At 34.6% G+C, this 16,842-nt stretch overlaps 1 protein-coding gene across 15 annotated transcripts in view; it reads right to left on the reverse strand.

Moving 5' to 3' along the window:
* LCORL (ligand dependent nuclear receptor corepressor like) overlaps nucleotides 1-16,842 on the reverse strand; it is a 158,698-nt gene that overhangs the window by 90,187 nt on the left and 51,669 nt on the right. For 11 of the 15 annotated variants that reach the window (XR_015552874.1, XR_015552873.1, XR_015552872.1 and 8 more), the window contains exons 3-4: nucleotides 16,357-16,436; nucleotides 15,298-15,427 (exon numbers count right to left, since the gene is read on the reverse strand). Coding sequence is in view for 7 of the 15 variants with exons in the window: in XM_087434135.1 (XP_087290261.1) it covers nucleotides 15,298-15,427; nucleotides 16,357-16,436 (210 nt within the window). In the remaining 8 variants the exon portion in view is untranslated. Of the gene's footprint in view, nucleotides 1-13,786; nucleotides 13,830-15,297; nucleotides 15,428-16,356; nucleotides 16,437-16,842 lie in introns of those variants that run through there. The other 4 variants (XR_015552875.1, XR_015552876.1, XR_015552877.1 and 1 more) reach the window with 2 other exon arrangements.

Raw genomic sequence — 16,842 nt, forward strand, 5'->3', positions numbered from 1 at the left:
ACAACACTCAGAATGCAAAACAAAGAACGAGGGCTCCATTATCAATCCCTCCTTGTTTGAGGAACTGAACTCTCACTCTTCTTCTCTGAGGATCTCATATGACAAGGTCCATGTGATACCAAGCCCAAGTAAGGGTCCCATTATCAGTAAAGATCAGCAAAGGTTAACTTATTTTTTACTTTTATGTTTTGAAAAATATTTTAAATTTTGAAATAATTTTAGACTACAGAAAAGTATCAAAAGCAGTACCAAGAGCTCCTGTATATTCTCCTCCAGCTTTTCCCTAATGTTAACATCTTATATAACAACAGTATAAATATCAAAACCCAGAAATTAACATTGGTACAATACTATTAACTAAACCATAGACTTCATCTGGAATTCATCAGTTTTTCCACTAATATTCTTTTTTTGTTTCAGAATCTAATCTAGGATCCCACATTGCATTTAGTTGTCATGTTTCCTTAGTCTCCTCTAATCAGTGAAATTTCCTCAGTCTTTCCTTGTCTTTCATAATCTTGACATTTTTGAAGAGTACTGGTCAGTTATTTGAAAGAATGTTCCTCAGTATTATCTGATCCTTTCTCGTGATTAATTCGAGGTTATGCATTTTTGGCAAGAATACTACAGAAGTGATGTGCCGTTCTTACTGCATCATGTCAGTGCCCCAATAAGATGTGATATGTTTTATTACTGGTGATGTTATCCTTGATTACTTGGTTAAGCTGGTATCTGCTGGGTTTAAAACCGCAAAGCTATTATTGGGGGAGATACTTTTACAACATGCAAATACTGTTTCTCAACAAACTTTTGCCCACTGATTTTATTTTATTTTTTATTTTTTTTAAAGATTTTATTTATTTTCCCCCCAATGCCCCAGTAGATAGTTGTATGTCATAGCTGCACATCCTTCTAGCTGCTGTATGCGGGACGCGACCTCAGCATGGCCGGAGAAGCGGGGTGTCGGTGCGCACCCGGGATGCGAACCCGGGCCGCCAGCAGCCGAGCACACGCACTTAACCGCTAAGCCACTGGGCTGGCCCTGCCCACTGATTTTAGCAGTCATTGGTGGATGCAATAATTGTCACTGTGATGTTCTAGCGGTGATTTTCATTTCCCCTCATTCCGTCTACATTTTTTTAATTGGAATTCTTCTGTAAGAAAGAGCTGTCCCTTCTTTCCCATTATTTAATTTATTTATATCAGTATGAAAACATGGATATCGATTTTATTCTATGGGGTATATTATTATTTATTTTCTTGCTCAAATTGTTCCAGCTTTGGCCACCAGGAGCTCTTTCAGGTTGGCTCCTGTGTCCTACCAATATGTTCCTATCCTTTTTTGAGCACTTTCTTACTTTCTGGCACCACAAAATGCTCCAAGCTCATTTTGTATTTTCCCAGCCCCAGCTATGGAAGCAACCACTTCTGCAACGAGTCTTGGTTCTCTTTGTTGGAGAAGTCTTATTTTATTAACCACATATATCAATGTAAATAGAATTCCTGCATTCCAGCAGATCATCTTATTTAACCCCTGACTATATGCACACAGAATTTTGGACAGCACTGTTCTATAGCACTGCTCCATGATGATAAATATTTTTTGCTCTAAGAAAATAAATACTCAACAACAATGAAGGAACACTCTCTAATAGTCTAGAACATTTCCAAAGTTAACAAGGATCGATTAAATCAAAGAAATGGATGTAAAATGAAGAACCACAGACTTGTCAATATTATCCATAGTTTTATGTCTACGCCTTCCAGTGTGGGGCCGGCAACTCTGGACTCCAATAACTCCAACAAACAATGATGCCAAAGGTACATAAACATACGCTAGTCTAGGAAGGCACCGACCATTACTCCACCAAAGAGAGTGCTTCTTTTACAAACAACCTCAACAACATCAATCATTATTATCAGAACGATAAGTAAGTGTGCTTTTTAAGAAAAACAAAGCTAGGTAAAGACTTCCATGAAAAAATAGCTAGCATTTAATATGGGGTCACAGATGGTTCTGTAGAACCTTTAGAGTATTTTAAGTTGAAAGAATGAGATATGTGCAAAACAAATCAAGAGCCACTAGGCCATAACACACCCAAAGGAGTCTGGAGTTCAAATACTACTAGATAATTAGAGAATATGCTCAGACTCACTAGAGTATTTGGCTAGCATGATGGCTCCAGTTGCTCATCAGAAACACTGGCAGCCTGACTTAGTGTGTTTAAGAGACAAGCAACTCTAAAGCAGGTCACCTTAAGACCTTGCTGGCTTAAATAAAAAATGAATTTTCTTAAATACACATAAAAGCATTTTAACATTTCCAGTTACCATAAAGTGTACTCTCCATTACCCATACCTAAAAAGTAATCTAAAACAATAAATAGTCCCCAAATAATTTATACTTTGCTTTAGAAAACATGACCTTTCATTACACAAATATATTCATACAAGACTTTTACTGTTATTAAGTTAACATTTTAAAATTAGTTCTGGTTCTCTGAGTATTCAGAATATAAAAGGAATTAGAAAAATGGCTAGTAAGATTGGCCAACTTTGCAAACTATCCTGAAATTTTACTTCAAAGTGTCTCACATGTTTATTGAAGGTTGTTTAGCGTATATGCCTATAAAAATAATTTTTTCAAATATTTCTTTACACTTTGTTTCACTTCTTGAATACTACATTGGCTAAGACTATAGATGACCACATTTTAGCAAAAATTTTTCCATTTAATCAACCAAGAAATTGAAGCACAAAAGTGAATTTTTATTTGTATAAAATAGACACAAATAATGTTATAATATGTATTTTATTTACCCGATAATTCTACTCCCCCAAAGCATCCAAACAGTACATTTACTGCTGAGAGTTATGAAGCATTACCACTCACTTCTGAGACTGTATGACACCTTACACCTTGACGTTAGTTATTAATTCATGGAATCCTAAGGACAATCTTCTTAACAATTACAAGATTTAATTTGGGAACTAAACCCTAAATGATCTCCCTTTGTTGATTTAATGTGATTCCAAGTAACCGTATAATGATATATAATAGCGGCAGCAGTTTTAGATTATTGAGTCCTTTCCCCCAACCGAACTTTACTGAGGTATAATTGGTACACAAAGAAACTGTACATAATTAATGTATATATTTGGGAGTTTCGATGCATTATCTCTTCTAACCATTACAATAATCCTCTTGAGAAACCTAGAACTATTCCCATTCTATAGAAACGGAAAGTAGTCTTAAGGAGGTTAAAAAGTTTGCCCATGGTCATACAAGGCTAAATATGTAGTAGAGCCAGGACAAGAACCCAGGTGTAATCTAAAACCTGACCTCTTAGCTACTGTGCCATACTGTGATTAGAGCAGGTCATTTTTATGCCAGTGCCTAGAGTTCTCATACATATACAGCAACAAAAATTAGCGCAATCCACTACAGAGTTACTCTTCACTGGATGCCTATTATAAATATGGCACTAAGCTGGATGTTTAATTATATTAATTTATATTAATTATATTAATCTTCACAATGATAGAATATCACCAAGTTAAGTAACTTGCCCAACATGAAAGCTATTTAATGGAAAAAAAACAGCAAGCAATACATCTAGGTTTGATTCGGCCCATATTCTTTTTCTACCAGAAGCTACTATTGAACTCACAGTATACCTATCAATGACTAAAACACTAAAATCTAAACAAATATCTTCTGTTTTAATAAAACTATTTTTTTGGTGGGTGACAGTAGACAACATCTACAGAGTATAGACAACATCTAGAGTATAAGCATCTACAATTATTATGCCTCTTCTGCAGATGAGAAAACTAAGTCACAAAAAGGGTAAGTAGTTTGGCAGAATCACATAACTAACACCTGGTGAGGTGAGATTTGAATTCATATCTGTTCAATGGTAAAACTTAAGCTTTGCTCCTTCTACTGAGAATAGAAACATTTTAGAAGACTTCACTCAAAACACTTTAAGGGGGAAAACACACACCATAAAAATATAAATCCATATGGAGAAAGGCAGGGGATGATTGCTACTTAGTACTAACAAATCAGTGAGTTCTAATCAATAGATAAACTTTACAAAACAATCTGAGCAGGCTGTGGATATAATGTACTACTAGCCAATAGCAAATAGTCAACTATAACTGACAGTTCATAATTATATGTAAGCTAAAAATGGTGAGGGGGATGGTAATTTATAAAACAATTTGTCACATTTCACAAGAACAGTATTTGATCAAACTCTCTGCTAGAATCCTAGACTCCTTATACCTTAGTAAGAGAAATTCAGAAAGAAGTATCAGCCACTGAGCTTCCAAAGTATCACAGACAACAGGTAACTCTTTAAAACATAATTATATCATACTAAATGAGAGAGAGGAAAGCTTCTGCGTTAGAGCAAGTTTAACAAAGTGCTATTTTTATAAAAACTGCATTTAAAAAAAGATATTTATGTGAGAATAAGAAACTGAAAACATCAGACTCAAAATTATGACAAGACAGAACTTCATCCTTTTTTTTTTCCGCTGAGGAAGATTTGCCCTGAGCTAACATCTGTTGCCAATCTTCCTCTTTTTTTTTTGGCTTGAGGAAGATTAGCCCTGAGCTAACATCTGTGCCAATCCTCCTCTAGTTTTTATATGGGATGCCCCCACAGCATGGCTGATGAGTGGAGTAGGTCCGTGCCCAGGATCTGAACCTGCAAACCAGGGCCACTGAAGCGGAGCACACGGAACTTTAACCACTCAGCCAACGGGCCAGCCCCAGAACTTCATCCTTTTACGAGAGATGAGATGGTAGACTGGTTCAGTGTCTGGCTTATAACTCAGGTGTTTTTTATACTGTAGTTATCACCCATAAAACTACAGTATCTGGAGAAAATTATCTGGGAAAAAATAGCTGACCAGCAACATACCCCTCCTCTTCCTTTTTACTTCAATTCAGGACACATGAAATATTTCAGTCCATGGCTAATTTCCTTGACCATTAAAAGTTTTCTTTTTTTTCCTTAAAAGGCCCTGATCTTGAGATTCTAATACTACCCAGCATGTTGGGCTGTCTTAAATTTGCAGGCAGACTACAGTCAGGTTTAAAGTCTTACACAGCTAAGACAACACGAGGAAATATATTTTTAAGAATTCTGGATTAGAGTTTTAGATGCAGTATTTATAAGGGCAATGAAAATTTTCTATATTTATGTTTTAAAAGTACATCTTTTTTTAAAAAGAAAAAACTAGGCAAAAGAATTGTCATAGCAGTTTTTACTCTCAAGTCATCTAAGACCTTGCTGTTTTTAGGTATATGATGACACAGATAACCACTGTTTTTAAAGTATACAAACTAATAAATTTTGTGGTTTAATTAAAAAAATTTAAAATACTATGAAGAACTTGAAAAATTAAAAAGACAAAATTTAGAAAGAAAAAAACAGAAAAGGAGACCTCTAAGAGACACAGATTTCCCAAAAAGTTTCAAAAACAAAAGCCTTATTTTCACAGCATCTAACACGCACATACAAGTTGTGGCAAGGGAGCTGAATGAATGTGCAACATCAGTTCTCATAAAAACAAAACAAACCCATCTTAGAAACATACTATTTCATAGAGCAAAATTTTAAGACATCTGAATATACAGCAACTGAGAAGGTGAATGCTTTCCAGGAAACTGCTTTTGCATCATCTTTTGAGTAGGCTCCTCTTGTATTTGCTTGGCCAACTGGCAATACTTCTGAACCATATTGCTGTGTGGTATCCCAAAACGTGTTAGGCAGCTGAGCCATGTTATTACAAAACCACAGACATGTATGTAGTGTGTATGAACATGCATTTTTTTTAAAAGATTCCATTTTTCCATCACTTTATACCTAAAATGCATAATTTAATTATACATAAATTGAGTGGCAAATATATATCACATGTTGAAGATGCCCTTGGTGTTTTTGTTTCAAATCTTTGACCAAAACTATTCAAAAAACAAATAAGTGTTTATAAGGAACTGAAAACATAAAAATTATTAAAATATTCTTTGTCTCCAAGGGGTCAAAAATCTACTAAAATCAATACTCTTAAGAGGATACAACAGAATAATATTTAAAATTGATAAAGGTAAAAATCATTTTGTAAAATCAAAATTATCCTTAAAAATCTCTTAAATAGCTCATAAGTACAGTATACATCACTTAAGGTCTATAATCTCATACATTATTATGTATTATGAAACACATCTTTTAAACAAGAATCACACTATTTGCAGAAATGCTTTAAAGTACAGGAGGCATGTAGAAACTAAGAGCTATTAAAAGAACAGTAAATTCATTTATCTCCCATCTTATGGTCCCTATGGGGTACATTCTGACCAAGGAGAACAGAAGATAGATGCCCACATGAGACAGATTTTTATTTTTCACACTTTAAGACATATTTGGTGATGATATATCTGCTGTGGGGTCCTGATGCATTTGACACTTCTAGTGTAGGATTTATGCAAGAATTTTGATAAAAAGATACTCTAAGTCAATCAGGCTTGGGAAAAAGTTTCACAACAAACAATGAATGGAGTATAAAAGAACCTAGCATATTTAACTTCCAAGAGTCAAAGGAAATGTTGACTGTAAAGCAAAAAGTCTTACATCTTGCTAAGGAGGCTGGATTTAATGAAGTTAACAGTGAACATGTTAACTGCTAACATCACATAGTGAAGAGTTTATGATTGAAAAAATCTTTCAACTTGATGCTCATCATTAGTTAGGCAAAGATAAAGGAGTCACAAAAACCTGACACCAAATCTTTAATGAAATTTTAGATTGTGCAGATAAAATGATAATTGTTGCAAATGAGTTTGATTGTGATATGAGAAGACTCCATATGTGAAAAAATGAAACTGCAAGCAAAGTCTTGGGTGACCAGGAGCTGAAAAATTGCAGGTGAAGGGAACTTAATAGCTCATTCATTTTTAGTTTTTTAAAAAAATGCCATTGCTTTTCCTATGGCTTCAGCTGATGATTCAAAGCTAGTTCCATGGATTCAGACATGGCATTTAATTCACCTGTTCACTACTTCACCTGCTCTCTCTGGCTTAACATTGCTTACCACCAAACAGGAACAGGAACTAAAGCTTCCATCTCTTTTCTTACTATCAAACTTCACTTGGGCAACTTTATGATCCATTAATTAAACATTTTTTTAATGCCTTATTTGATTATTTTACTAAGTGCTATTGGCATATATAATTATCTTACATTATTTCATTATTAATTTACATTATAGTACATGCTCGTTGGTCAAGTTATTTAACTGTTATTTCTTTGTATGTAAAGGAACAGAGATAATCTCTAAATCTCCTACCTGCTTTAAAATGCTATAATTTTAGTTGGTCTTAAAAGGAAAATAAATTATCTGTAAACTGAGGAATGGGAGTGGCAATCACCTACCATATGCCTAATCTGTAATTTTTCACAACTCATATTATCTTTAACTCTTGAAATGTATTTCCCTTAGGATCTCTGTAGTTTGTAATCTTAATTTTTTTTTTTTTTTTACATCTTTGCTCAAATGTCATCATCTGACTACCCTTTAAAAAATTGTGATCACCACCTCTATCCTGGCATTCCCTATGCTTCGCTCCCTACTCTATCTCCACAGTGCCTACATATATATTTTTTTTCTTTTTTTTCATATATATCCAGCATAGATGGGAGGGGCGTGTGTGTGTGCACGTACGCACACATATTCAGCCACAAATATAATTTACTTGTTTACTGTCTGCCTCCACTCACTAGAACATAAAAGTCCATGAGGACAGAGATGGTTTTTGTCTTTTGTTCACTGGAATGGTACCTGGCATGTTTTAGAAGGAGGCTGAGTGGGTCTTGGTTGAATGAATGACCTTCACTAATCATGGATGAGAAATATGTTTTATAAAGCCCAAAATGCTAGTCTTGCTTCAAGGAAAGTCATACTTGGGGAAAGAAAGAACTAAATTAATAGCATTCTATAAAAGATCATATAGGTGATGACGTAATTGGTGAGTTCATGAGTTACTCAAGAAAACAAGGAAAATATCATTAAAAGGTTTATTTAAAAAATGGTAAGTTGGGGCCAGCCCAGTGGCGTAGCAGTTAAGTTTGCGCACTACACTTCAGCGGCCCAGGGTTTGCAGGTTTGGATTCCAGGCACGGACTGATGCACCGATTACCAAGCCATGCTGTGGTGGCGTCCCATATAAAGTAGAGGAAGATGGGCACTGATGTTAGCCCAGGGCCAATCTTCCTCAGCAAAAAGAGAAGGATTGGCAACAGATGTTAGCTCAGGGCTAATCTTCCTCACAAAAAAACAAAATTGGTGAGTTAATACTAAACAGTTATACAGCACATATTGGTTCTTCTGTTACATCCAAATACAAGTGCTTTTTTCTATTTAGTACTCTGATTGTAAAGTACTTTGAATAGCATATATATATTACTACATACAATATATTCTAATAAAGACTAGTTTCACTATCTGCCATGTTAGAGCAGAGCAGAGCAAAGAAATATTACCCAAGGACAGATGGTAACTCAAAAAATAGGGCCCCCAATAGAATTATCTCTCTTCTGAGAATCAGGTCTTCCCTCTCACCCACTAAACTATACTTGCTCAACAAACTAGAATATGCAAAGAAACAATTTAGACAAACTCCTAAGGAATTATATAATGACAAATGGAAGAGAATCATTGCTTCCCCAAATTTAAATCATGTCCTCAAAAGGTTACTGGGGTTGTGCAAACCCACTGAAAGAATAATTCAATGACTAAACATTTCCGAAAGGAATTTAGAATCACTTATATTTTCAGTATTTTTGGCTGATTCCTAGAACATCTTAGAATATTGGCACTTGCTCGTCACCTGCAAGGACTCACTAAAGATTCATTGTAAAAGTCTGGCATACTGTAGCTGTGAGTCTCATTTTTAAAAAACTGTGGATAAACAATCATGATTTTAAAGCTTGCTTTTCATCTTTAAAACATTCCTTTTCTAAATGATCTAAATGCACTCAATTAAGTTTTTGAGTATTAACTGTACCATGTACTATTCTAAGTGCTGGGGTTACAGCAAAACAGACAAAATCCCTGTCTTATTGGTTCTTATATTCTAGAGGTAGTAGACAACAGATTTTAAAAGAGGGGTCAGGGAAACTAAAAAAAAAAAGCAGAATAATGCCAAAGAGAGTCACTAAGATGACTTATCATAAATAGAGTGGTTGAGGCAGTGCAGAGTCAGGGTCAGGGGTAATGTTTGATGATAAGAAGGAGTGAGCAATGCTCACTGGTGGAAACAGGATTCCAGATGGAGGAAATAGCAATAGCAAGTATGAAGATGGGAATAAACACATTTGAGGAAAAGCAAAAAGCCAATGAGTCTGCAAAAGAAAGACCAATAAGAGATGTGGTCAAAGAGGAGGCAGAACTAGACCATGCAGAGTCCTTTCCAAGTGACATGCAAAGCCATTGGCAGCTTTTGGATAGAGGAATAATGATCTGATTTAGGTTTAGGTTTTAGAAACATCATTTTGCCTTCTATGTAGAAAAATGAATTGGTAGAAAAGGGAAAAGTAGAAGGAGAGAGACCAGTTAGGAGGCTCTTTAATAGTATATGCCAGAGATGAAGTGCCTTGGATTAAGGTGGTAGGAATGGAAATAACAAGACATGGTCAGATTTAGAATAAATTTTGAAGGTGGAGCCAATGGGACTTGATGATAGGTTGGATGTGGGAATGACGGGCACTGAGGACTCAAGAAAGGTTCCTAGCTTTTGGGCCTTGACCAACTAGGTCAAGAGTGATATCTTTTACTAAGATGAGAAAGGCTGGGGCAGGGGAAGGTTTTGGGGGAATAAAATCAAGTGTTCCGTTTTAGGCAGGTCATGCTGAGATGCCTATTAGATATGCTAGTGAAGAATATCAAGTAGGCAGTTAGATAAAAGAGGGTAAAGCTAGAGGAAAGATTAAGATTAGATATAATATTCAGGTATCATCGGTACACACATGAGAATTAAAGCCATAGACTGAAATGAGGCCATCAAGTAAGTGAAGGTATATCAAGAAGAGAAGACAGGCCAACCCTGGTGGCCTAGTGGTTAAGTTCAGCACACACCACTTCGGTGGCCCAGGTTCGGTTCCCGAGCGCAGACCTACACAGCTCTGTTAGCAGCCATGCTGTGCTGGCAGCCCACATACCAAAAAATAGAAGACGACTGGCACAGATGTTAGCTCAGGGTGAATCTTCCTCAGCAAAAAAAAAAAAAAAAAAAAAAGAAAGCTGAGGACTAACTTCCTGGGGCTCTTCAACATTTAAACGTTAAGAAGATGAGAATCATCAAGTAACATGTGAAAGAAGCAATCTGTGAGAAAGGAGAAAAAATTCAAAGAAAATAATTTTCTAGAAACCAGGATAAGGAAGTGATCAACTCTATCAAATGATGCTGAAAGGGTGAATAAGATGAGAACTGATAACTTTCCTTTGAATAGTACAAGATGAAATTACCAATGAAACTGATAAAACAATTTAGTGGAGTAGAAGGAAAAAGTCTAATTGGGATAGGTTGAAAAGAAAAGGGAAGTTTAGAAATGAAGATGGTAAAAGTATAGACAAAAACAAAAATTTGTTAAACATCTACTATGTGTCAGATGCTTGAGATATATCAGTCAACAAAAATACAAAAATACAATTCCTCATGCTGCTTATATTCTAGCAGAAGGAGAAAGACAATGGACAATAAATAAAAGAAATATGTAAATTATGCAATATGTTAGAAGGTGATTATGCTACAAAAAGTAATGATGATTTTTAGTTGTTGGAAGTTTGAGGAAAAAGATATAAAATAACCACCTGGAAGAGAGGAAATTGACTAGGTTGAGACTTGGCAAGTCAGCATGACTGGGTATTTTACTCCAGTCAAGTTCAGCTGTTACAGGGTAAGTGTGCAATAAGTGGGGAATTGGATTAAAACAAGGATAAGGTTCTGACAAGAAAATATGACAAAGGAAGAGAGAGGCAAGGGAATTAAGATTTTATATGAAAGATGATCACAGTGATCATCTTACTCTGAGCTGAGTAAGGAGAGAAGTGAAGTCATGAAGAGACAATGAACAGTTAAAAATGGTGTGGTCAATAGACCGGAGGTGGCAATGAGGTTAAAAAAAATATCGGAATGAGTACTAGAATAAAATGGTAGTCAGAGAAAGGGATGGTTAGAATTAGACTTGGGAGGTGGTAAAGGTCTAGAGATGATCTTGGGAAAGGGCGGCTGGAGTGGAACGGAGGAAAAGATCATTGGAAATGAAGAGGTCAAGTAACTGTGAGACCAGAATGTTGAACGTATCAGCTACATAGTATTTGAGGTCACCAAGAAGTATGAAGGGACTAATATTTGGGAGGAAGAAAGTGAAAAAGCTGGTCAAGGTCTGCAACATGATAATGTGGATGTAATAGTTTGAAGTCATATGCTTCAAAGGAACTCAGAGTTTTGAGGGAGGAGGGAAAATAAACAATCAGAAAGCAGCTATATAGATCTCAGAAGCTGCCTGCCAATTTTATCACCTGTATGTTATATAAAGCAAGTAATTAAAAACAGCCAGCAAGGGAGAGGGCTACAAAAGCATCTTTTATGAAAGTATAGGTTTCAGTTATAGCAATAAAGTAAGGAAACATAAGAGAAAAGAGTGAGGACATAGGGAATTTTGCCGATGAAACACAAGTTCCAGACGACACAATGGAAAGAATTTGGGTGCTCATAAGTCAGTGACTTACACTGCCTCAGGTAATCAGAGAATGTGAAGCTAAAAGTCCAAATAGTTTATATCTCATAGGGATAGCTTTGAAAAGGCATTTTACACCTATATGACTATGTCTATCCACATTTCAAAAATAAACTGACTGATATGCAAACTATACACAGTAATATATTTAAGTATAAAGCAGGGAAAGGTAAACTATATGTACATGCTAAATAATTTCCTTCTTCAAATTGGACAAATGAAGTAATAACACCACTGAGTATGTATGGAAATTGGAAGATACCTGGACAATTTATCTTAGTACTCATTCAGTCATTCAAGAAATATTTACTGAAGACCTAAGATGTGATAAGTATCATTCTAGATACCGAGGATCCTGCAATTAGCAAAACAAAGTCCCTGCTATCATGGAGCTTTCATTCTACTCTGGCAGTCTAGACAACTTTAGGGTTAACCTCTAAAAATAATTCAATTTTGAAAAATCTCTAAAATAAAAAATAGACAAAACTAGTTAAAAGTTCTCCTCTGTACTACTACATAATCCCTCCCCCTGATTCTATTTATTCAACCCTGAAAGAGTATTTCTGACCAGCTTCTAATTATAAGAAACTGCCAGAACTGTATTTATTTCAAGTAATGTTTCCTCCAATCTATCTGTTATTAAACACTATAAGGGAACTAATCATTAAAACTGTTCATAGGTGATATAAAGGAAATATGGAAACCTACGAGAAATATAGAGCATTTTTCATAGGTCCTCTCTAGTCTGCCTAGTTCAATTAAAAGACAATTTTGCATCACTTAATGACGAGGGCACGTTCTAAGAAATGCATCATTAAGCAATTTCCTTATGGTACGATCATCACAGAGTATACTTATACAAACCCAGATGGTATAGCCTACCACACACCTAGGCTATACAGTACTAATCTTATGGGACCACCGTCGTGCATGTGGGCAGTCTATGACTGTAATTCTAAGCCTAGGCTGCTACATAGTAGAGAACAGGAAGGTTTTTCTACTTAATACTTAAAAGAATCTAGATGCTCCTCACACAGAACATCTTTCACCGTTTTTTATTTCTTCCAAGGACTCAAATGTTCCCAACACAGAATTAAAAAGACATGTTACTTAACTTCTCTCTGCTTCATTGTCTACCTGTTAAAGTGATAGCAGTACCTACCTCTTAACATTGTTTGGGGATTAAACGAGATAAGACATATAAACAATTTAGTGCTTAATCATAATTGATGACATCAATCATCATCATTATCCTGAGTAGTGAGGTCTCAATAATAATAGCTAACATTTATCATTATCATCCTTCCCAAAACCAGTTAGGAAAGATAATATACAAGTTGCAAAAAAGACATTAAAATATTTCTTTATGTTTTGGCAAGATGATCAACGTGCATATGTTCCTCAAACTAAACAACAGATTTAAAGTATCAGTAACACTAATGTTACTAATATCCAGAATTTCTAAAAATGGCCGAGCTTGGGAAATTTTTAGGAATCAAATAAAAGCTTCACCAACAAGATGCTTTATCAACATTTTAGTTGCTACTCCAAAGACTCAGAAGTATTTCCTGCCTTTAAAAACACACTTTTCGCCTTTTACTTCAAAGTAGAGTTAATAGTAGAACTAAATAAATAAAGGAGTTAAGACCATTTAAAAGATATGGTTATTGTTTTCTAGCCTCATCCTAGTCAGACCATATTGGAAATCTCTAAAATGATTTTATCCAAAGAAAATTAAAAAACAAACAACAAAAAGAAACCCAAGTAAACAAGTAGAGAAATTCATATGTTTAATTAAATCTGGAAAGTGATGATGGACTACAAATAAAGGAATTAACAAAGAGAAGAACTGAAGTAAAGCAAAAATACTAATAAGAATCTTTCATTTAAAAACTCAGCGATCTTTCAAAGATCTTGAAGAAAACCAAGAAATCTCCAAATGGAGAGGTCACTAAATATCCATGAACACTCACCCAACCATTGGTAGGAGACCTCTTGAAGACCCAGATGCTTGAATCAGCTGAAATAGTACCAAGTTTTTACTGATTACTCTTAATAGGGCAATGGAGCACAGGTTAACTCCATACTATCAAAAATTAAAGGTTATTAATATTGATAATTCTAGCTACTACCATTATAAATTACTCAAAGGAAAAGAAGATAGAATAGTAAGTTTTAAGGTGAGAGAAACGATGTGTACATGTTATAAATGTGTACATTTCCTCCAGTTCTTAGTGATACAAATCTGATCACATAATTCTTCTTGTAATTGTAAATATGTTGCCAGAATAAAATTTTATAAATTAACATGTTATAAAATTGTTAAATAAAGCACGTGAAATATTTTTAATATTAGTTCAGATCAAAAAATTTTAAAAAGAATTTGTTTTTTAAAGACAATGCCAATTTTCTCAACAGTAAGTACTTTAGTAACATACAGGAAAAGATTTTCAGTTTCCTGCACTTAAAAAGTATAGTTCCTAACTTTAGGTTTTTCAATGTACTAATGATTCTTCTAATCAGAGGATTATCATATTTCAACACATAAAAGAACTCATAACATTTAAGACTAAAAAAAGCCTCCTTTCCCAAAAGTGAGGACTATTTTCAACATTATTGATTAAAACTTGAAAGTTACCAATTTAATAGAAAATATCCAAGGTTACCCTAATTCCAAAGAGGAGTAGATGAGAATACAGTTATGTTTTTCTCAACCTCTGGAAGCTGGGAGGTGTGATCCTCCCTCCCATCCCCCATTCCCCCCACACCACGACTTACTCCAAAGGTCTATGTGATATAAATGAAGACACTCTACGACTGCAGAAGTGGCCAAGAACAAAAAATGGAAGGTTCTATATTTCTATATTTTTCCCAAGTAACTAAGATATAAAAACTAATTCTGCCTGATACACATGTATCAAGTAAGGGAACAAGTGAAACAAGCCTCATTTGATTTAAATAGTTTAAACAGACAGGAAGCAAAAAAGAACACTGACATTTTAATGTCAAGTAAGCATATTCAAGCTACCAAAGAAACACTGAAATTGCAAGCCAGCAAATATATTCCAACCTGTCTGATAAATGATTTAACTGTTACAATTCTAAAGAGAGCTTTCCAATATTTTATATATATCTCATTTATTGAACATGAAAGAACTTCTGAAGTCTTGAGAACAGCAACAAAGTAAGGAAGAGCAGAAGCATAAAAAACTGTCCTCCTCTGCCTATGGTAGACAAGGAGAATGTATTATAAAGTCAGGGAGAGATTTGAGAATAGAATGGCAAAAAGGAACCTAATAGAAAAACTAGCTCTACAGTGACTGACAATCCTAATGTCCCTAAAAATATGAAGAAAAATTAAGAATAAAGAAAGAAATAATCAAGAATGAAACAGAGATTGACAGAAAAATCTTGTGTGTGAGAAAAATTGAAACATTTTAGATCTCTGTTGCAAATTTTAAGCGACAAAGTATACCAATATTACCTTTCTTTCGAAAGAGTGCATTTAGGTAATTTTCTGCTTGGCATTCAATCTTTTCAGTGTTGGACTGGCCCTGAGATGATAGTTCCTCCGTTGGTGTTGACTGTGAAGAATCAAGAGATGGTATACAATCCTAAAATTATAAGAAAACAACATAAAAAAATCATTTTATTTAAACGTAGGATTCCATTAAAAATGGCAAAAAAAAATAAATTCTCTAAATGCTCATTTGTTCTACCTTTTAAATTATCAAATTACATAGAGAGAACATAAAATTTGGGAGAGGAGTCAGAAAAAAAGAAATTTAGCTCTGACAGAGGGCTAAATTAGCCTTATTCTTTAGCAAAATTATAGTCAAAAAAGGGGGAAGAGCAGATAAATATATTGCTGAATAAATTCACTATATAGCATGCCAATAATGTAATACCTTCAGAGAGTTTTAACAACAAAGCAGATATGTTTACCCACTAATCTGACCAAAATGGGTACAGGTTCTCAAGTTGTCATTTCTTCTCAGACCTTCTCACAACAGTACATAAGGAATTAGGACTTCCCACTATACAAGAAGATGTTGCTTGCATAGTTCATGCCCTGTTTACAGTAGACACTTATATTTAATCGTTTACATAGGAGACAATTATGATATCCAAAAGACTTCAAGAGAAAGTGAAAGGCTAAAAAGTACTACCACATTATCCTCCAACCACTGATTCCTAAGAAATCAGACTAGGGTGGTCTCAGATCAAACTAGGCCTCCAAGCTCACCCTTGCCTACCTATATACAAAACAGATTTGACCTGAACTTCATGAGTCACGGAACTATAAGAAAGAAATGTGAAATAAGTAAAAAAGATGAACGTTTTGGGATTTTTATCTGCAAGTTAAGCTAAATGTTAGACTTCTAACATAAGACTTAAAAATATTCTTCTCATTACCAAAATCAAGTATTTAAGTTTCCACTGTAAGTCACAAATTTGCAGAATAAATTAAGTTAGGAAAAAAAAGAATTGTGTTACAATTGTGCAATTAGTTTAAAAATAATTTCATAGCACTAAAACTTACACTGACTGCTTCTCTCTGTAGGTTACAAAATGAACATTTTTCATCCATAGACCAGTCAGTCAGCTCTTCTGGTTCACAGTCTTTAAAAGAGGGAAAAATATTCATTAAATACACTAACTTCATTAAAACAAATAAAATTACCACTCTCCACAGCAATGGATATCATATAAAAAAACTAACTACTAACAGTAGGGGAAAAAGCCTAACTTGAAAATTAAACTGATGACATCTCAAAAGAAACAGAGAAGGCTGTAAGGAGAGTAATTTTGTACTATTAGCAAGAACAATGAGCTGGTTATAAATTAACTTTCCAACAATAGGGTTTTAAGCATCATCTAGCCTCCTGAAAGATTCAATTTATCATTGTCTACTAATTTTATTTTTATTTTCACTATGAAAGAAATCAGAACAAATATGGAGATATGGGGAAGAAAGGAATAAATCTGTACATCGTGAAAGACAATAGAAAACAGAGAAATGGAATAA

This window comes from Ceratotherium simum, chromosome 8, assembly GCF_057802395.1.
Source record: "Ceratotherium simum simum isolate JZ-2026a chromosome 8, ASM5780239v1, whole genome shotgun sequence".
Lineage (NCBI taxonomy): Eukaryota > Metazoa > Chordata > Mammalia > Perissodactyla > Rhinocerotidae > Ceratotherium > Ceratotherium simum.